General features: G+C 37.0%; 2 protein-coding genes across 5 annotated transcripts in view; one reads left to right on the top strand and one right to left on the bottom strand.

The window, feature by feature from the left end:
• Window positions 1-13,641, bottom strand: part of KIAA0586 (KIAA0586 ortholog) — a 157,409-nt gene extending 143,768 nt beyond the window's left edge. Inside the window, exons 1-5 of one of the 2 annotated variants that reach the window (XM_056810816.1) lie at window positions 13,137-13,641; window positions 11,935-12,214; window positions 10,349-10,431; window positions 6,448-6,517; window positions 3,737-3,806 (exon numbers count right to left, since the gene is read on the bottom strand). In XM_056810816.1, the coding sequence (XP_056666794.1) occupies window positions 3,737-3,806; window positions 6,448-6,517; window positions 10,349-10,431; window positions 11,935-12,169 (458 nt within the window). In that variant the 5' untranslated portion in view covers window positions 12,170-12,214; window positions 13,137-13,641. The remainder of the gene's footprint in view (window positions 1-3,736; window positions 3,807-6,447; window positions 6,518-10,348; window positions 10,432-11,934; window positions 12,215-13,136) is intronic. The other variant, XM_056810815.1, reaches the window with a different exon arrangement.
• Window positions 13,642-13,799: 158 nt separating this feature from the next.
• The window catches only part of TIMM9 (translocase of inner mitochondrial membrane 9), a 27,037-nt gene continuing 19,744 nt past the window's right edge, over window positions 13,800-21,092 (top strand). The window contains exon 1 of one of the 3 annotated variants that reach the window (XM_007472953.3): window positions 13,800-13,935. The gene's annotated coding sequence lies outside the window, so the exon portion shown is untranslated. Of the gene's footprint in view, window positions 13,962-21,092 lie in introns of all 3 variants that reach the window. The other 2 variants (XM_056810823.1, XM_001369112.4) reach the window with 2 other exon arrangements.

The following is a 21,092-nucleotide window of genomic DNA, read 5'->3' as shown; positions in this document are numbered from 1 at the left end:
AAAACACAGCTAGGGAGTTTGAGTTAAATAGGCCAGAAATCTTATTTTAATCTTTCTTTCTCTTTACTAGTAAATATTTATAAATTTAGTCTAAAGTTCCCAAGGTTAATTTTTTATTTATAACACTCCTCACATTCATGTCCCTTAGTCAATATAGAGTCAAGTTTCATTAGTTCTGTCCTTACAACAATTCTTGTACACATTCCTTTCTCTTTACTCATACAAACACCACTCTAATGCAGGCCCTCATTACCTCATGCCAAGACTATTTCAATAGCCTTCTGTTTGGTCTCTAGTCTCTAGTCTCTCCCTACTCTAATTCATCTTTAACTCAGCTATCAAAGTGATCTTCCTAAAATACAAATACAACCATATCACCACCACTCCCAATCATTAACTCCTATGATTCCCTATTACCATCTGGAATCTGTGTGAAGGGAACCCTCTCCCAGGATCATGCATGGGGTCTTACCTGCTTTGCTGTACTCCTAGTTACCTCATCCAGTGCAGTTTATGTGACTGAATTTGATCTAGATGTGACTGAATTTGACCCAGAAGGGAGAGGGAGGTTAAAAGGTTGGAGAGGAGGAAATAGGCTCTCTCTTTCTGCAGTGACCAACCTAGAAGAAGGTGGCTGAGGCAGCCATGTTGAGACCATTCATGTGGCTAGCTAGAAAAGGCTTTTCTCTCTCTTTCTCTCTGCCTTTACCTATCCAAGTAAATACTAATAAACTTTATGAAAAAAGGACCCGAGTTCTAATTTAATTTCTTACAAATCAAATATGAAATCCTCTATTTGACATTCAAATTGACATTCAAGACTATCACAATCTGGCTCCTCGCTATTTTTCTAAACTTCTCACATCTTACTGACCACCATTTACTTTACAATCTAGATACACTGACCTCCTTGCTGTTCCTCAAATATCTTACTTGATCCTCTGTCTCTGTGCACCTGCAGTTCTAGCTAGTTTCCTTCCTTCCTTCCTTCCTTCCTTCCTCATTGAAATATTCTTCCTCCTCACTTCTTCTTAATAGATTCCCTAGTCTCCTTCAAGTCTTGATAAAGATCCCACCTTCTACAAGAAGTCTTTCTGGATTTCCCCACACTGCCTCCACTATTGTCTCCTTCATTATATCAGTTCCTTGAGGGCAAGGGCCATGTTTCTGCCTTTCTATTGACTGAATGGAATCATTCCTTTTTTCCCTTTTTTTTTAAACCCTTACCTTCAGTCTTGGAATCAATACTGTGCATTGCTTCCAAGGCAGAAGAGTGGTAAGGGATAGGCAATGGGGGTCAAGTGACTTGCCCAGGATCATACAGCTTGGAAGAGTCTGAGGCCAGACTTGAACCTATGACCTTCTATCTCTAGGCCTGGCTATCAATCCACTGAGCTACCCAGCTGCCCCCTTTTTTTCCCCTTTTTTTGTTCTTAACTATCTGTCAACGTGGAATCTAGAAGTCCCCAAATTTGTAGCTTAGAGGGATTTGGTGATCCCCAGTTTATTTAGTTTGGAGGTAGAAACCCCAGGTTTTGACCTTGTAACATGAGAGTTCCTCCCTGAGGGAAAGTCCTACTTCACTGGTCTCAGGCTAACAATAGACCTTGACCACAGGCAATATCATAAGGCAAAGGTCATGAGTTTGATCCTCGAAAAGGGGGATGTGATACAATGGGAGAAGCTTCTAAGGCAAAAAGAGGCATCTGATAGAATTAGCCATCCCCACTCAGAATTAACTCAATGTCTATTGGGGAAAATATGCTCATGCTATTTAAAGTAGTAAAGCTCAAAGATAAAGAATACTTATGAAAATAAAAATACTAAGGTTCAGATAATTAAAAAGCATCCAAGATAATTATACCTAGTAAAGGCTAGATGGCTCCTGAAATTGGGAAAATTGCTAAAATTCTGGTCTTCAAGTTCTTCATCTTTAAAAAGAGGTAATTAACCTCAATGATTTTAATGGTCCTTTCTACCTCTAAATTCTATGATCCTTTTTAGCTAACTTTCTCTAATGCAGTTCAGCCCACCATGATTCCCCTTTTCCCCTTAGTATACCTTGTTCCCATATGATCAAAAAGGAAAATACTATCTTGTCCCAATAAATTTTCCTTCTATGTCCTGCCAGATTTGGAAGTGGCCTACCTCCAACTGAAGCTCATTCAACCAAGCTGCAATACCAGGCTTTTCAGCTAACTAGAAGCTTCCTTGTTAAGAGAATGATTTTGGTACTCAAATAAAACTTTACCATTTAACCACCAAGTAACCAACATGCCCCCTCTAAGGGGAGTCATTAACATCATGCAACCATTACATGGCAATATTATAGGAATAGATTAAGTACATGACTCCAAAGATAAAGAATAAAAACCCCATCTCCCCTTACCATCACTTCCCAAACTCCTTCTCTAATTCTTTCTTCCTAATTTCCTTAATTTCACTTTTTTACTTATTGCCCCTAAGTAGCACTAATTTTATATTAGTGTGTCAAAAACATACGGCTTCATCAGTTTGCAAATTTTGGATGAGTGAATTCCATATGAGACTAGAAAAGTTAGCCCATTCGTATATTATAATCTTAGAGAGTTGACTAAAAATAAAAGAAATTAAGTGATTTGGCCATGGTCACAGAGCTATGTATAAAAGGCAGAAATCTAGGTCTCCCAGACTATCTATTGTACCATACTGCTCCTTCTAAGATATGACCCTATCATCAAATTATTTTTGTACCACAATTTATTTTTTTTAACTTTATTACATGAATGCAAAATCCTTTTATACTTATTTACCCATCTTACAATGTATAAGACTTTCTCCTCAAATAGATTTGAAGGTCCTTGAAGTGATGGGCCTGTTTTGTACTACACAATGCTAGGTACACAGCAGATGCTCTATGAGATTGATTAATTTTCAAACTTTTTTTTACCAATTACATATAATAACAAATTTCCACATAAGTTTTCCAAAGTTATATAATCCAAAATGTCTTCCTCCCTCCTCCCCTCCCCAATGCCAAAGCTGACAAGCAATTCAATTCATGTACTATCACACAAAACATATTTCCATATTTCTCATTGTAAATGAATAATTTTATAAAACCAAAACCTCAAAAACATGTACCCAAATAAGTGAAAAATAATATGCTTTTATCTGCATTCCTACTCCAACTCTTTCTGTGAGATTAACAGCACGTTACTGGAAGAAACAATTTAGCTAAGAATAAAATAAAACGTAACACTACAGAATTATAATGAACAATTGTGGCCTCAAGGAAAAAAATTTTAAGCATATCGCTCCTTCATTTCACTTTACAAGGAGAGGAACCCTAGGTGGGAAATGTCACATATGCTGTCAGTAAAATGCCAGATTGATTTGCTAAAAAAAAATTTTAATGCTTGATACAGGGGAAGACTTGGCTAGTGGGATGGGAGGAGGGATATTTTCAGAAAAGATACAATGTAAAAAGAAAAATGCAACAACCAAAATTTTTTAAATGGCTAATACCTTTTTAAAAAAGGATATCTCGTATCTCTCCCTCTTACACTGAGCTTGAAAAGGCCAGCCAATGGGAGTAAAGATTCTCTAAAACTGGATATTCCTTTGGAAGGAAAACTATATGAAGTATAAAGGGTTATTTCTGTCAATGCCTAAAGCATAATCAAAAAATTATTACTTTGGGAAATAAGTAGGATAAACAAAAGAGTGAAAACTTAATTTCTCAAGTCAAACTTACTTTTGCTTTAAAACAGCTCTTAGAACATCTTTCTGGCCCATGGTATACTGAGAAATAAAGATATCATTTTCTGCAAAGCAAAAAAAAACATGCATTTCAGAAACATTCAAGATTTTAAATTATCTGCTCAAAGCATAAACTTCTCTTCCTAAATAATAAATATTTTGATATTTATTAAAGGAATCTAGGATTATGGGTCTCCTCCATACACAAAGGCCAAAGACATACAGAGGCCAAATCATATCAGCAAAACCTCCAATTACCATAATCATGTTTTTTGTTTGTTTGTTTTTTAACCAGACCTGCTCCTTTTGGTGAGGAGGATCTGCAATTTAGTTTTCTTGAGTTGCCTGGAGTACAGAGATATTAATTGACTTGCCCAGAGTCAAAAGCCAATAACCAAGTACCCTAGTCTTCTTGTCTTTGAGGGCATCTAATCTAAAAAAGATAGTCCATCTCACAACCATAACTGTAAAGGAAAAATGACATCAGCAGTAGATCTGGGAACCAATCCAGCAAAGATAATTGCCCAAATCCTGCAGCATTCATCCAGGAAGTTGAATCTCAGGAACTATTTTTTTTCCTTGAACTGCAACATTTTGTTTCAGAGAATCCGATAATTCTGTATACTGTGAACCTTAAAAATTCTCATACCCTACTTCATAAGGTTAGGATTGTAAACCTTAAAAAAATCCCCAGACCCTACTTCATAAGGTTGGGTTAAGACCATTCCCCATTGGGACCATTCCCCACTTTAAACAATGAAGTAACTTAGATCAGGAATGTGAGAACTCTACTTAGATCAGGAATGTGAGAACTCTACTTCACCATACTTAAGAATGCCTTAGGGGAAGAAAAAGTTGTAAACTCCTTGCTGAACAATGAAAAGTACTTAAACCCATACTTATAATAAGACAAAAAGTTCTTTAAGCCATGCCTATTTTTGGATATATAAGTACCTATAAAGGTCAGGCAACTTGTGAACTTACAAGGAGCAAAGAGGTGAAAACTTACTCAGAGATTCTAGTCTACTCAGGTGTGAACTAAGAATGGTCTGTCCTTTGAAAAACGTCTACTGTGATTGGTAGATGGGAGAACTTAGGGGAGGAGACATAGGAGAAAATTCCCTTTAAATAGGAGCTCAGATTCATTCTGATTCGTGGAGATTCAGGATTGAGCTGGTGGAGGCAGCTGAGATGAAGCTGGCCCAGTGTCACTAGAATCCTTGCTTGAACAGATCTTGTGGTGAGTGATTAAGGACTCACTAATCTTTCTTTTAGGGCTTAGGCCTGGGTTGGCCAGGGCTGCCCTGGGCCGGCCTATCCTTTTCTCATTATTTCCTTTTTCTCTCTTTCTTTAATTCCTCATTGTATTATTTATTAATTAAATTCTCTATAAAACCCAGTTGACTTGGGTATATTCATAATTGGGAATATTTCCCTGGCGACCACCTTATATTTGATTTGAAACAAGACACTGTAGTGAAAACATATTTTCTGCGGTCACAATTTACTTATCCACTCTTTTATCTACAACAATTTAATTCTTCCATTATTTTAATCACTACAGTTTATTGCCTCAACTGATGAAAGACAAATTACATAGTATAATAAAGTGACATAGTAAGATCTTGGGAGCCTTAGATTGTTCTAGATCCAAAAAATTTTCCAGAGGAATGAACACCTCCCTTGGAAAAAAAAAGGAAGGAGTCCATTAATTTTTCCATATCAATCAGTAAAACTTGAGAGTGCTTCCCTATTTAGATTTAAATGAGCCCAGACTTCAATTAGGAGGTTAGAAGGCCAGTTTCAAGACCAAGTGTTTGTGGTACCCTACAAGTAAGAGAAACAACACACCAGGATTCTAGGAGGTGGGAATTTAAAAAAGCTAGTCTTTTAACATGCTTCCCTCCAATTTGTGCCTTCTTTGCTTCATAAATTCTACTCCTCAATTATTAGTATTAATTTTCTTATTTACTAAGTACAAAGATAGGTTTCAAATTAGAAAGCATGAAGTCTGATTTTTTTTACAAAGATCATCTATAAAAAGGAAACCAAAAACACAGAACTTCAATTCACATTCATAGCACTGATGGTGGTATTTTTTTACTGCACATTCTCAAGCAGGTCTTTAAATTTCTAAATTAATGTGTTAACTTATTTTTTTATATCATAAGACCATTTAAAGGTTAAAGGTATTTTAAAGATCATTTAATCCAACTCCCTTGATTTTGCAACTGAGTAAACTATAGCCAAAAGGGGTTCTGTGACTTGGCCAGTGTCACACAGGTAGTTAAGTAACAGTGTCAGGAGTTGAATCTTACTATAAATTTAATGCTGGTTCTACTGTATTGTGCTGCCTCTCATAGATGATGATGATTTTAAAAGCCAAATAAATAAATAAATGAAATGAAATGAAAATGAAAAATAAAAGGAAAACAATCCTTTTAAAGAGTCCAACGCTACCCAAATACTCAATGATTTTTACCATGACGATATATCTATAATCTACATGTGGTCAAGGTCTATATAACAATTGTATCCAAAACCATATGCCCAACGACCTGTCTATACAAATCCTACAAACAAGATATGACAGTAATTTTTTCTTACTGTTTCTAATAGTTTAATTTGAACAAAGATACAGAAAACTCTAAAATGTTTTTTAGCACATCTTTAGCAAATGTCCAGAAAAGGAATTTTCCCATTTACCTTTTGCTCTATTACTTTCATCTGTTTTATCCAAAGGAACCTCTGGTACTGAAACATCATTCGGCTTATCCTTGAAGTTAGAAAAAAAAATTGAAATCATAAACAAGATAATATTTTTGATGTGACTCTGGCAAGTACTATGTTCCCTACTTTCATCCAAGTCAGATGGAGAAGCTAGAAGGGTAGAGGAAATTATGCAAGAAAATTGCTCATGTCTGCTTGTTGCTAATAATAAGTGATGATCTCCCCATTCTTTAGGCTTTCAAGAACATTGTGACCTCTCAAATTCATTCAATAATTTTCTCATTTGTATTACAGTTCTTTGTGTATGACTCATTTGCCTACTAGTTTGCACAGGGATGTTACTTGCAATCTTTGTTTCTGTACAGGCTGATGTATCCTTAATGGCAACAACAAATCTTTATTGGGGTTTATAAAACACTTTCTACATAACAACTAGCTCTGTGAAGTAGTATAAGAATTCTCATTTTGCAGATGAAGAAATTGAGAACCAAAGAAAGTAAATGAAAAGTCACATATCTGAGAGGCAGCAGAGCCACAATTCAAACAGACTGATTTCCAGGTCAAAAGTCTTAGAAACCACTGGTGGCACAGTACAGAAAGCACTGGGCCTAGGGTCAGAAAGACTCAAATCAAATCTGGCCTCAGGCAGCTACTCTGATCCTGGACAAGTCATTTACCTTCTGTCTGCTTCAGTTTCTTCAACAATAAAATAGGGATAATAATAATAATACCTATCTTTCAGAGTTACTGAGAGAAGCAAATGAGTTAATATTTGTAAAGTGCAGTGTCTGGCATATAGTTGGAGCTTAATAAATACTTATTTCCTTCCTTCCTTTCCAATATAACATGAATGCTTAGCAAATGTTTTTCAAGTTTAAGTGAAAGGAGTGATATGATAAAGCATTAGACTAAGATAAAAGATTAGACGGGATGAGAGAAATTCAAGGGATACTATAAAGTCTTGACAACTGTTTGGAAATGGAAGGGTAGGAAAGAGACAGGGAAAAGCAAGAGTTGACAACCTCAATGACTGGAAAGATGATTTAGCCTCAATCAATCACTCTAGTCTGCTTTGATTAACAATCATTTATTCAGTTCCAACTATATGTTATGTACTATAAATCAGATATTGATTAAACATGGTAGCTGATAAAATGAGAGAGAGAAAATATACTTAGGGAGAAGAGAGTCCATAACAGAGTCCCAAATAGATGGTATGATATGGATGATAAATCAGCAAAGGAGAAAAAGGAACTGTCAAAGGTAGAAGGAAAACCAGAAGAGAGTACTGTAACGAAAAGTTACCAATGATCTCTTAATTGACAAATTAATGACATTTTCTCAATCCTCATTCTTATTGATATATCCATAGTCTTATGCGAAGTCAATCACCCTCTTTTTATGGATACTCTTACCTCTCTAGGCTTACACAACAATGTTCTATATCCAATCATTCCTCCTTAAATCTTCTTTGCTGGATCTTCATCCAGGTTGCACATTCTAACAAAGGGTGTCCCCCCCAAGATTCTGTCCAAGGTCCTCTTCACTTTCTATACAATTTCACTTGGTGATATCATTAGCTCCCAGAGTTACAATTTTCATCTTATTTAGATGATTCCAAGAACTATTTGTTCAACTCTAATCTCTCTCCCAACTTTCAGTCTCACAACTCAAACTGCCTATTAAGGCATTTAGAATTGGGTTTTCTACGAATATCTTAAATTCAACATGTCTAAAACTGAATTCAACATTCCCTTCAACTCTTTCCTTCTTCCCAACCTTCCTATTATGATTAATGACAGCCCAATCCTGAAATTTACCCAGGCTCACAACTTTGGTGACTAGGTGGCACCTCTAACTCCTCACTTTCTCCCCAGCCCATATTCAATCTGTTTTCAAGTTTTATCATTTCTATCTTCTTAATATCTCATAAACACACATACACACACACATACACACACATACATACACCCTTGCCCATTAAGACATTTAGAACTGGGTTTTCTCTTCTCCAAGACCACCAACCACTCTGGTGAAAGTCTTTATCACCTCAGTAGCCTTCCAGATGGCCTCCCTTCTTTAAACCTCTCTCTATTCTGATTCATTCTTCACTCAGTCACTACAGTGACCTTTCTAAAGTACACGTCTGACCATTTACTTTTACTCCCCTATTCAATAAGCTCTAGTAGTTCCATATAACCAACAGCATCCAATTAAAAAAAAACTAAAAACTAAAACTAAAAAAAAATTTTTAAAGATCAATGATGAAATCAGAAGTCAGATTATAAGGGGTTAATAAGTAAAAAGAAAAGAGATAAAATAAGAAGACTCCTTTTTCTAGAGTTCTGGTTGTAAAAGGAAGGAAAGATATAGGATGCTAACTTGAAAAGATGGTAGAATCAAGCGAAAGATTTTTTATTTTGTTCTGAAGGACAGGGAAATAAAGGTATGTTTGTAGGTGGCAAGGAAAAAGACTAAAAAGTCCAAGGAGAAAATGGAGAGAAGAGAGAACAACTTGGGAGCCAGTACCATACATCTATCATAGTGTGAACAGTTTTTGAAACTATAAACTTCAAAGGACAACAGGTTGCTAAAAGAATGTTTTTCTCCTCTGTGGACAGTGGATGATTAATAAAGTCATAGGGAAAGAACCATTTCTAATCCCAATCTCCCATTCCCTAATCCTTATTCTCATGAACTCTACCCAACTCATGGCCTATGCCAACTCCATTCAACCTCTCTACTATGCTCTCTGAAATCCCTATTTTATAATAAACAAAATTTCTCTTCATCCTGATCTTTCTCATTCACACTCCTTATATACTAGTCTTCCCTCACTGACGCTTTTCTTTCTCTCACATTCATTTAACCCAGTACATTAGTTCTAGAGGCAGAGAAAGCATATTGCTCATTACTACTTCCTGACCATTGTGTGGGATGAAAACCCACTGACTCAATATGAAAAGACAAGACTGAGATTACAAAGCAGTAAGCCAGTTTATTTCTCTTCCAGAAGAGGGCGTCCGCAAAAGAGACACAACTTAGTTGGGAAGCACCCACTAAACTTGAGACAGGTGCCTGAGTATAGTTTCAAGGCAGGATTTTCCTCATGTACTGGAGTATAAGGAATGTTTAAGCAGTCTAACAAGACTTAAGATTGTAAAAGCTTAAAAGTATACTTTTCTACAAGTATAAGGATCTGGCTATAAAGGGGCAGAGGGATATAAGATGATAGGATGGACTGTAGGGTTAAGTGAGGGAAGATGGGAAGAAATCTAGTATGTTTGAGACTAGGGAGGAAAAAAGCCAGTGGATAAGGTGGACCTGGGGAATGATAGGTAATCAAACAGGCAAAATGCTAGAGGAAATCCACCAAGACTGAAAGGATGGGGGATGATTCTGAGGCAATCTGAAGTATGGAAAAAGAAAAAAGGAACTCAAGATAGATGGTCTCAACTTATTCAGTGAATTATGAGACAAAGTCTTCTGCTGGAAACAAGGAAAGGTATGGTCAGAAAAGATTTCTATAGGAGTACAATAGAGAATTGATCAGAGAAAAATAAAGGATTTGCAGCAATCAAGACTCAGCTGAGTTTGGATGGCCCCTGAGACTAGATGACCAAGTACTGTGACATTTCTAACAGTAACTTGACCATTAAATAGTGCTCCTCTTTAATTATTTATAAAATGACAATTATTCTATTAATTTCTATTTTATGCAGATTCTTTCATTTTAAAAAAGATTCCAAATATACCATTAAGTTTTATCAGGAAAAAAATCTCTAGAAGCTAAATTTAGACAGAAACAAAACTTGCTATATCCAAAAAACATTCCCTGAGAATACTGAAAGTGATAATTAAGAGTGTTTTTGCTTACCTCTTCTGATAAAAGGGGATCTGTAACATTTTTTGGAATAGGTAGGTATTTGTGATTTCTACTGGATTCCAAGTATGATGTGCCTGATAAAAGACAATAGATCAACTTTAGTTCCTTAAAACCTGAACCTCACTTCACTGTTAAACTTAGTTCTGTATATGATTATTAAATAACAAAAAAAACTGACTTTTTGGAGTCCAAATGGACACACACACACACACACACACACCAGGTTGAATAAATTCTAAGTGATCTACACCAAAGCTGTCAAACATGCAACCGTATCATTCCCATGTGCAGTTAAACTAGACTACAGTGAAACTGGGAATACTTTGACAAATTAAAAAGAAGTACAATAAAATATAGTTATCATTACATTTTTAAAGTAAGTCAATATGTAGCCCAAAAGGATACATAAAGATGTGTTGACTGAACATGTCCAACTCTTCATGACCCTGTATGGTGTTTTCTTGACAAAAATAATGAAGTGGTTTGACATTTCATTCTCCAGTAGATTATGGCAAACAGAGATTAAGTGACTTGTCCAGGGTCACACAGCTAGTGAGTATCTGAGACTAGATTTGAACCCAGGTCTTCCTGACTCTAAACCCAGCAATATAACCATTATCATCTAAGTGTTTCCTATGTAGGTATTAGTGACCTCCTCTTCTTTATCAATTTGACACCACTGGTCTATAGGAAACTAAATCAACAAAGTAACATAAATTTAAAATATTTTATGATGTAGCATAATGCCTTTGAATTTAGATAATTATATTTCATTAGTATGAATAATTTCTCAAACCAATAATAATCATAAGATGTTTTTTAGTTACTGCATCCAAAGAAAAAAATTGTTGCTAAATTTCTTGTAATCAGACTTTCCAAACTTGGTAAGGCTAGTCCTCACATGAGACTCAGAGGCATAAAAGATCCAGTATGACACAATTATGGCACATTGGCAAAATGGAAAAAACAGAACTCTGATGTCAGAGGCCCTAAGCCCATTTACTACCTGTATGACATTTGGCAAACCCCTAAGCCTCCATGGGTCTCAATTTCCTTATCTATAAAATGAAAGGGTTGGCCTAGAAAGCCTCTGAAAACCCATCCAGTTTCAAAGCGATGAAATTCATAAATCCACATCAAAAAAATGTCCCACATAATGGGAATAGTATAGAATGTAAAGTAAATACTATACATAGGCAACAGCATTATAAAAGCACTAAATGTCTTTCCATTGTTCTTGATGACAATGTTTCTATTAAGAATATAATATGTTTTGCTGCTTATATGCTTTTCAAAAAGGTAGACCACAGATCATTACTGAGTACCTAACATGTACAAAACAATAGTTTGTTCCAATCACTATAAAGGGTAAACATAAAATTGGGAAATCTTTGCATCTCAAATGTTACCCCTACCCCTTCCTCCTCTCCCCCCAAAAAAGAAAGAGAATTTGAAATATTTCTAATTTAATTTTTAAAATTTTTCTACAGAAACTGTCTTTAACTTTTTAAACACAGATACTAAACAAATAAAAATTATCATCAAGAAAAGTAAAGAAAAAGCATGGAAACACATACCATTCAAGTCAGCAGGACTTGATTTATTTGTTGACAAAACAGGTGGAATGTATGCTGAATCATTTTTATGTAAAGTCAAATCATCTACAGGATTGGGGGGAACCATTTCACGTAGCCTCTTCACTGGTATTTTAACACTCTTCTGCTCTTCAGGGAGAAATTCCTTGGAATAGATAAGATTGCTGCTACTAAGGTGAGCTCCATTCTTAATGAGAGAATGGTCTTCTGTTTCCATTAAGTTTTCACAAGAAAGTTTTTGTTGCTTGAAGTCCGAAGTTTACTAAGGGGGGGGGGGGGGGGAGGAAACAAATCAATTTAAAATTTCATTATATTAAAGATTATTTCAGGAATATTAACTGAAATAAACTGGAAATGAATTCTATGACTGGAACACAAGTGGGGCAATAACGATATCTATCATTTATATAGTTCTTTTTCAGGTCAGTTAAGTGGTGCAGTTCATAGAGTGCACGGCCTGTAGTTAGAAAGTCTCATCTTCATGAGTTCCAATTTGGACCCTGATACTAACTGTGGGACCCTAGGAAAGTCACTTAACCCTGGTTGTCTCTCTTTCTTTATCTGTAAAATGAACTGGAAAGGAAATGGGAAACTACTCCAGTATCTTTAACAAGAAAATCCCAAATAAGGTCAGAATTGGACACTATTGAAGAAAAAAAAAAGTTCTTTTCCAAAGCACTTTAGAAACATCAGCTCAGTTGATCCTCAAAACTCTGGGAAGGAAGTGCTATTATCATCCCCATTTTACTGACAGTAAACTGAGGCAGAACACAGTTAAAGGACTTGCCAAAGGTAACATAATAAGTGTCTGAATCCAGATCTGAACTCAGGTCTTTCCTGACTGAATGTCCAGCATTCATTCCTATCTCGTGGGTCCCAAAGGAAGAAGATTAGGGCGGGTCCTTTACATATTCATCAATCTAACAAAGGAAAATAATAATGCACCCTGGCCAGTTAACTGGGGAAGAGATGAAAGGGTACAAAATATTTGAAGCAGAGGACAAAATGACTTCTATTATGATACTAAAGTCCCAGAGACAGGGCAGGGAAAGGATGTCAATGGGGATGGGGGTGTTGCATTGTACAAAACCCACAGTGATTAGTAAAAGTAAACAACTAATCTGCAGAGAGAGATGATCTTGCTTACTTCCCTGAGACCCAGGGAACCTCTCCCATACACTCACCTGCTCTGCTTCCTAAACCCGCCTGTACCCCAGCAATTACTGGAGCAGCGAACATAGCAACAGCTTCAGTTGCCCGCCAGCTTCCCTTTAAGCCTGAGCCCTTGGAACACAAAAAGCATGCGCCGTGGCAACTCCCTTCATCGCTGTCCAACCAAAAGGCGGGGGCCTGCGGGAGTGTTTGCTTATCCGTCACCGGGTGGAAACAAAGACCGGCCCTGAGTTCCGACGGCAACGCAAAGGGTACCAATTTTGTTTGATTTTTACTTTTGCCCCCCTTCCCGTCCAAAAATAAATATATGGATTTTTAAAAATCACATTCCTTCTTAAATGTTCCACAATAAGTGAAACGGAGATGCCGACCAGAAAACTGAATGCTCGAAAACTACCGGGAAACGCTATTCGTGATCATAATTAACTGTAACCCCTAAGACCGTTAGAACACATATGGTAAATTGGTCTTTTGACAAATATCAGCGGATTCGCGCACAGTTTGAACAAGAGGTTTGCGAATCTTCCACGCTCAGCATGGCATCTGTCCGGGAGATGGAAAAACAAAATAAAAAAACAATGAAATACAAAAGCCGGCGGAAGAGCAAGGATTTCTTGGAGGGAAATATTAGCTGGTGGGCGACGAATCAGCGACTGCGGGAGAAAAGGGTTAGTTGACAGAAGCCGAACCCACGTGTTCTGGTCTCCTCGACCCCAGTGCCTGCCTGACTGAATCTCACAGCTGTCCGCCTGCCACCGAGCCCTAGACCCCGGACCCAGATTCTGAACTTGACGGCGCAGAAAGGGGAAGGTGAGAGAGTGCGTGTGATACAGCAGGTGCGGTTTCATTCCTCCCACTTCTGCTCCCTTCCCAGGTCCATCCTGGGCCAGGGTCGCCGGGATCCCTAGCGAGGTTCCCTGGGCGCACGTGGATCTGGGCGGAGGAGCGGTGTCTGCTGGGAAGGGGGCGATGCGGGAGCCGGTGTCTTCCGGGACCCATCCCGAATCTCCAGCAGACTGCTCTGACTCTTTTGTGCTCTTACCCAAATCTTTCTTCCCTGACCTTAGGGTCAATGGAAGACACTTTTCTCCTTGATTTGAAAGTTCCCTTCTAACCTCACACTCACCGAGATTTGTTCATTTGTAGAGGTCCTGGTCTAGGACGTCCAGGTGCCACAATCTGCCCGTGGCGAAAAGGGGCCCGGGGGGGGGGGGGGGGGGAGGGAGGGAAGGAGGGCTGCGCCGAAGACCAAAGAGGTTAAGTGAATTTGCCCAAGGTCACCCAGTTTAGTAGGGGCCCGAGGCAGGATTGAACCCAGAACCTCCGACTACAGATCTGGCATTGCACGCGTCCTTCCAATTAATTTGAAACCGGTTCGGGCAAAAAAGCCTTTATCGAGTGCCTGCAAGGCGCATCACATAAATAAACCCAAAATATATATATACAAAGTAATGGAAGGAGGCCAAAGCACTAGGGTATCAGAAAAGTAAGGTAACATTTAAGATAGAAATTCCAAGAGGTGGAGGTGAGAAGGGAAAGTGAAAGTAGGCCTCTATAGCCTATGCAGGTGAAGCCTCAAAGGCTGGAGGAATGGCAATGGGTCCAGTTGGTAGAATAGAGAACCTTGAAAGTCGGGTTGTGAGAAGCTTTAAATTCGAAATAGATTATCATGTATTTTGTTTTAGAAACAGTAAGGAACTACCAAAGTTTCTTAAGCAAGGAAGTGACAGGAACCTGCATGTTAGGAATATCATTGGCAGTTGTATGGAAGATTATTGGAAAAGGAATTAACTGAAAGCTTGGAGACCATTTAGGAGGCCATTGTTACAGTGCAGATGAGAGATGAGAAGCGTGAACTAATGTGGTTGTGTAAATATAAAGTAATAAATGGCAGATGTTGATGTTTCAAGAAAGGAAAAAGACAGTAGACCCTGATTTCAGTAAACTCCGACTCTAAGTGGGGAGATGACATGAGAGCAGTTGTACAAATCAACTATATACAGAATAAGTGAAAATAATTGATTGCCATGGGGAGATAGCAAAGGCTTCCAGACTGGAAAAAATATTGTTTGTGAAGAGCTGCAAGGAGGTCAATTTGTCTGGATTATAAGGGTTAGTGATATGTTTGTAGTAAGCCTGGAAAGGTATTATAGAACCAGATTGTGAAATGCTTTAAAGGCCAAATAGAGGAATATACATTTTATCCTAGGAAAGGCAAAGAGCAACTAATCACTTTCTACTACACAACAATGACTTTGCAGGTTGCAAAATAAAATCTCCTGGAGTAATTTAGCATTTTGGCCCATTGCACTGCTAATATGAAAACCACATTCTTGGAACTAAAAGTGTGTTTGACTAAATGTTAAATAGTATGGTTTGGTTTTTTGACTGGCCCAAAGGCTACTGGTGGAATCCTTAATCTTGAAATGTGGATAACAATCCTTCCCATCTTTAGCCCTCATTCTCTTTTTCCCCATTTGCCATTATTGTACTTTGGAGCAATTGTTCAGATATTTTAGTAGTGTCTGACTTAGTGACTCATTTAGGGGTGGGGGGTCTTTCTTTTTTTTTAACCCTTACCTTCCACCTTGGAATCAATTCTCTGTATTGGTTCCAAGGCAGAAGAGTGGTAAGGGCTAGGCAATGGGGGTCAAGGGACTTGCCCAGGGTCACACAGCTAGGAAGTATATGAGGTCAGATTTGAACCTAGGACTTCCTGTCTCTAGGCCTGGCTCTCAATCCACTGAGCCACCCAGCTGCCCCCAATTTGCAGTTTTCTTGACCAAGATACTGGTGTAGTTTGCCATGTCCTCCAGATCTCTTTATTGATGAGGAGACTGGAGCAAACAGGGTTGCCCAGGGTCACACAGCAGTGTCAAGGCCAGATTTGAATTCAGAAAGATGAGTCCTCTGACTCCAAGCCTGATACTCTATCCACTATTCCATCTAGCTACCTGTTCTTTGAAGCAGTGGATATGTGTATATGTGAGTTTTTTGCACAGGAGGAAGGGACCTCAGAAATCATTCTGCTTTCTCATGTTATAAATGAAGACTCAACTTGACTTCCTCAGAATTGCAATTGGTAGCAGAGGTGGACTCAGAAAGGGGGCTAATTTGTTAGCTACATATTAGCCTTAAAAATAACTTTTTTTAGGAGTAAGTGGTGGATAGAGTGCCTGGTCTGGAGGGTGGGAGATCCTAAGGTTCAAATCTGGCCCTCAGACAGGTCCTAACTTCATGACTCCAGGCTAGTCACATAACCCTAATTCCCAGTTACCTAGCCCTTACCACTCTTCTGCTGCCTTAGAATTGATATCAATTCTAAGTCAGAAGATACGGTTAGGTTGTTTTTGTTAGGGTTAGGTTGTTTTTTGTTTTGTTTTGTTTTAATTGTTTCAAAACCCTGGAAGCAGTATTATCTGTTTTAAAAGGTTAAAACTAAGATCTCTTTTCCTTGAGGGTATTCATTCTCTTGTATCTACTACTTAGAGATAAGGGATAAATGACTAGACTTGTGATTTCATTGACATTGGAAATTTTCTGATGGAAAAACTCCCTTTACCCATATAATTTGGTACCTTTGGTTGCCAAAAATACTAAGAGGTTATTAAGTGATTTTGCCTGAGATCATACAAGATATGTCAGAGATGAAACTTGAACCTAGATTTTCCCAGTTTCAAGGCCAACAGATATCAGTTGAATAAAAGGAATAAATTAACTAATTTTGAGAAAAGCCTAATTATTTTTAAAGACAGATATAGATGATATGCTTACATTGTGGATGAGCATTTGTTATTACATGTAACAGGGCAAGAGGTAAGCAATCATAGGAAAGGATTTTGACAAACTAGTAAAAAATTTATAAGCAAGAAATATCTTGAACACATTTGCAGGTTTAATTTAAAACACATTTATTAATGTTTGGGAAATAAAGTATACTAAAGATGAAGAAAATTCATAGCTGTGCCTTGTTTCAAAACCACATGGGGGCACCACATGACCTTCCATTTTCCTATACTTTAGAATGTTGGGGCTTTCATTGAATTTTCTATTAGTTGGCAGGAAGAAAATGAAGCATTACAAACCTTTGGAAGGCATTGAAATTGCTAACATGTCTTATAGAGCTTTCATAACAACTATCTGATTACTATATAAGAAAAGCAAATAAATTTTAACCTAATCCTTAGGAAATATAAGAAAATTAAACAGGTTTTGAAACATCAGTTTGTTGGTGATCAGATAAGTTTCTTTCATGTTAAAAGGAAAAATTAGCAAGGAAACCAGACCTGCTCTTTGTTTGGTGTACAAGCACAAACTTGAAAAGCTTGGTTTACCAGGTGACCTACTGTACTACAGTGAACACACTGTATTTGTTCAACAATTCTAAAGACTGAAAATCTAGTAGCTAAACTGGTGCCCTTTTATTGAAAGTTCTTCATGTTTGTGTTATTGACCTTATTTCAGCTTACCAAAAAAATTTTTTTCCACAAAAAAAGGTGATTTCATTCAGTGACTGTTTCCAGAAAAGTAGTCCTTCCAGTTCTTAGATATGAGTTGGTTTTTGAGGGGAAAGCCAAATGTACACATGGGTAAGCCTCTGTTAGCAACATAGAACTGATTCATCTTGTATTGTTAAATCCCCTAGAGATAACTCAAATTAGGAAACTGTATCACCTCATTTTAAGTTTGTGTTATCCGACTACTTAAAGAATGCTTTGTTTCTTTGTCAGTAGTAAGAGATGATCTTGACCTATATGCAGTGTTCTAGTTATGAAGATGTTCCTGCCTGCACTTGATTGTTCTTGACTTATTTCCATTCATATAGAAAAGGCAACAAGAGGAATTTTTTTTTCGACATGCTTATAATTCTGAGGCTTCTAGGCAGTTTGATAAAGGTACAAAACCATCCTTTGTATTATTTGAATCATCCACTGGTAGTCTTTTAGTGGAATGTATATGATGGCATCAGTCATGGAAGGTTCGAATATTGGCTATGCCGTTTGCATATGTATGTATAATTTTATGGCTTTGGGCAGATAACTTACCTTCTTTGCCTCAGCTTCCTCATGCATGAAATGAGGATTATACGGATACTAAGTTGTTGTGAGGATCAAATGAACTACAGTACAGAAAATACTTGGTAAACTGTAAAACTATGTCAATGTCACCTATCACTATTAAGTATTCAGATATAGTAGGCTTCAATTTTTGGAATTTCCTATTTTCGTTCATTTTAATGAAATGTATTTCAGTGCTGCAAAATAAAGTATTTCATTGCTTGAATGGGTTTGTAATGTCATTGGTGTGGATTTTCCCTCTATAGTTGTTACCTATTCATGCCTTCTTCTGTATAACTAATGTCCATATCTTCCCATGAGTCCTCCAAAGAAGATTAACTATGAAACCTCATTTTTAAATTAATTTGTTTGTTGGTTACAATAAAATTCTCAAGTATCTCATCCCTTCTCTTCCCGTCCAGCACCACACAAGGCAACAACTATATATATTTAATGTCTTTTGTGTTTCATTTTATCACTTCTTTCTCTGGATATGGACATTCACAAGTTATTCAGATATTAATTCTACAGCTATATATAATGTTCCCTTAGTTCTACTCATTTCACTCTTCATTATTTCATATAGGTCTTTCCAAGTTTTCATTTTTGTATTCTAAGGTAATTTGCTCATTATTTCTTATGGCAAAGTAGTATTCCATAACAATCATATGCCACAACTTGTTCAGCCATTCCCCAGCTAATGGACATTCTCTCAATTTCCAGTTTTTTCCACCACAAAGAGGGCAGCTATAAACATTTTAGAACATATATATATATATAGGTTCTTTTTTTTTTTCCTTGATCTCCTTGGAAAACAGACCGAACAGTGATTTTGTTGGTCTAAGGTTATACACAGTTTTATAACTCTGGTCATAATTCTAGATCGTTCTCCAAAATGGTTGGATCAATTCACAGTTCCATCAACAGTGTATTTGGTGTCCCCTTTTCTTATCCCCTGTAACAGTTGTCATTTTGCCTTTTTTATCATTTTAGCCAAATTTGATAGGTGTGAGATATCTCAGAATAATTTTGATTTGCATTTCTCATATGCATATATGACTTTTATTTCTTCATCCAAAAAACTGTCCATTATTTCTTTTAACATTTTTCAATTGAGGAATACCTTGTTATAAATTGGACAAACTCTATATATTTTAGATATGAGACTTCTGTCTGGGAAACTATAAAAAAAAATTTTTCCCCAATTTTCTGCCTTCTAATCATCTATGAGTCTTTTCAACACACCATGGGTACCAGTGCAGCATGGTTGGTATACATCTTTTTATCCATTGCTCTCAAATCAGCCTGCCTCCTTTTCCAATCATAAATTTCCTATATGATCTTTTATGCTATTTCTCACAGATATTTGGTGAGGTCTACTTTGGACTACCTTATGATTTTGATTCTTAGTAGACTGTAATGTTTAACATTACCAAGCTACAGGGAATCACTAGAACAACTGTATCCAACTGAAAAAGAAAGGAATCTGTACAGGCAGTAAATGTACCTTGAAAATCACACATTGATATTGTCTATGTTGTATCACATTTTTATTCATTTTGTCAAACAAATTACATTTTTTAAGTTTAATCTCTTATTAGATTTTTTTTTTTGGTTTCTTAAAACTCTATTGTCTCTCTTTCATATTTCATTTAATTCCTTGATTGCTTTTTTGAAACAGTTCTGGAGATTTTGGGAGTTGTTTCATGTCATTTTGGGAGAGTCGTGCAGAATTTGTTGTCCTGACTTCTTTCCTCAGTGGTTTTGACTTTCTTTTTGTTAAAAAGTAGTTGCCCGGTGAAATTGCTTTCTTCTTTGAATATTATTTATTTTTCCTTCATAGGAACCTTCTTTCTATCGTTATAGTATTCTACAGATGTTTTATGATAGTCTTGTTATAAATATGCTTCTACTATTATATCTTTCTTGATTCCTCTTTTCTGTTCTCCAATACCACTGGTGTTGGACATGTTCTGGGAGAATGACATGTCAAGACACTTCAGGAAAACACCAAGACGCTAATATAGTTAGGTCTGTGGTTCTGGGAAACACTGAAATAATGTAGCTGGACCTATTCTTCTCTGTGAGACTGACTTTCTTCAGGACCTGGGGTAACCTTAGGTATTAATCTTTAAACGCTGGGGCGGGGTCATGTAGGATAGAGATATACAAACCACAACATTCTTGAGTGCATTAGAACCAAATTAAAATTCATTTGGGAAATATTTAACAAAAGTAAAAATACAGTAAAACATTGGTATTTATAAGTAGTTTCTTTTTTAATATGCAGCCCACAGGGATTTTTATGTGCCATGCAATAGCCCTAATTTCTATTTCAATTTGATACCACTGTTAGGGACAGGGAATTAGGATTTCTGATTCCTTCTCTCCTGTGCAAGCTTATGCCCTGGCTCCGTAACTCCTCTATGACTAACCCTTTTCCTTTTTCAGATTGGGAATTGGTCTAATTCAGTGGTTTAACCCATCCTAAAGGGATCCTCTTTGATGAAGCATAGTGAGCTTATTAACTCTAAAAGTAATAGTAACTATGAGGAAAACAGGGTGTTGTCTGACAGTGGTAGAAGGGGAAAGGCCTGGGATGGATTTCCAGGACTGGTTTCTAAGTTAATGAGTCTCCACAGTTGTGTTTCCCCTATTGATTATCGGCAGATATCTGTTAGCTAGGTATAGCTTTTAGAAAAGGGCATTTATTTACTGAGCCTATTTAGTAAGAAGAATTGGGACAAAAACATCTCTTGTGGTCCACTGCTCCCTCCCTCTAGCCCTCCAAAGTCTTGACACACTCTCCTGCAAGTACAGAGTCCAAGGAAAAGTGGACTGGAGCTTGCAGTATATATGTGGCAAAGAGATAGTTCCTAGCCCCTTGTTGCCTCTAGAATTTATTTCCTC

This window comes from Monodelphis domestica, chromosome 1 (genome assembly GCF_027887165.1).
Source record: "Monodelphis domestica isolate mMonDom1 chromosome 1, mMonDom1.pri, whole genome shotgun sequence".
Lineage (NCBI taxonomy): Eukaryota > Metazoa > Chordata > Mammalia > Didelphimorphia > Didelphidae > Monodelphis > Monodelphis domestica.
Note: the sequence above shows the minus strand (reverse complement) of the source record. Positions and strands in the feature narration are given on the sequence as shown.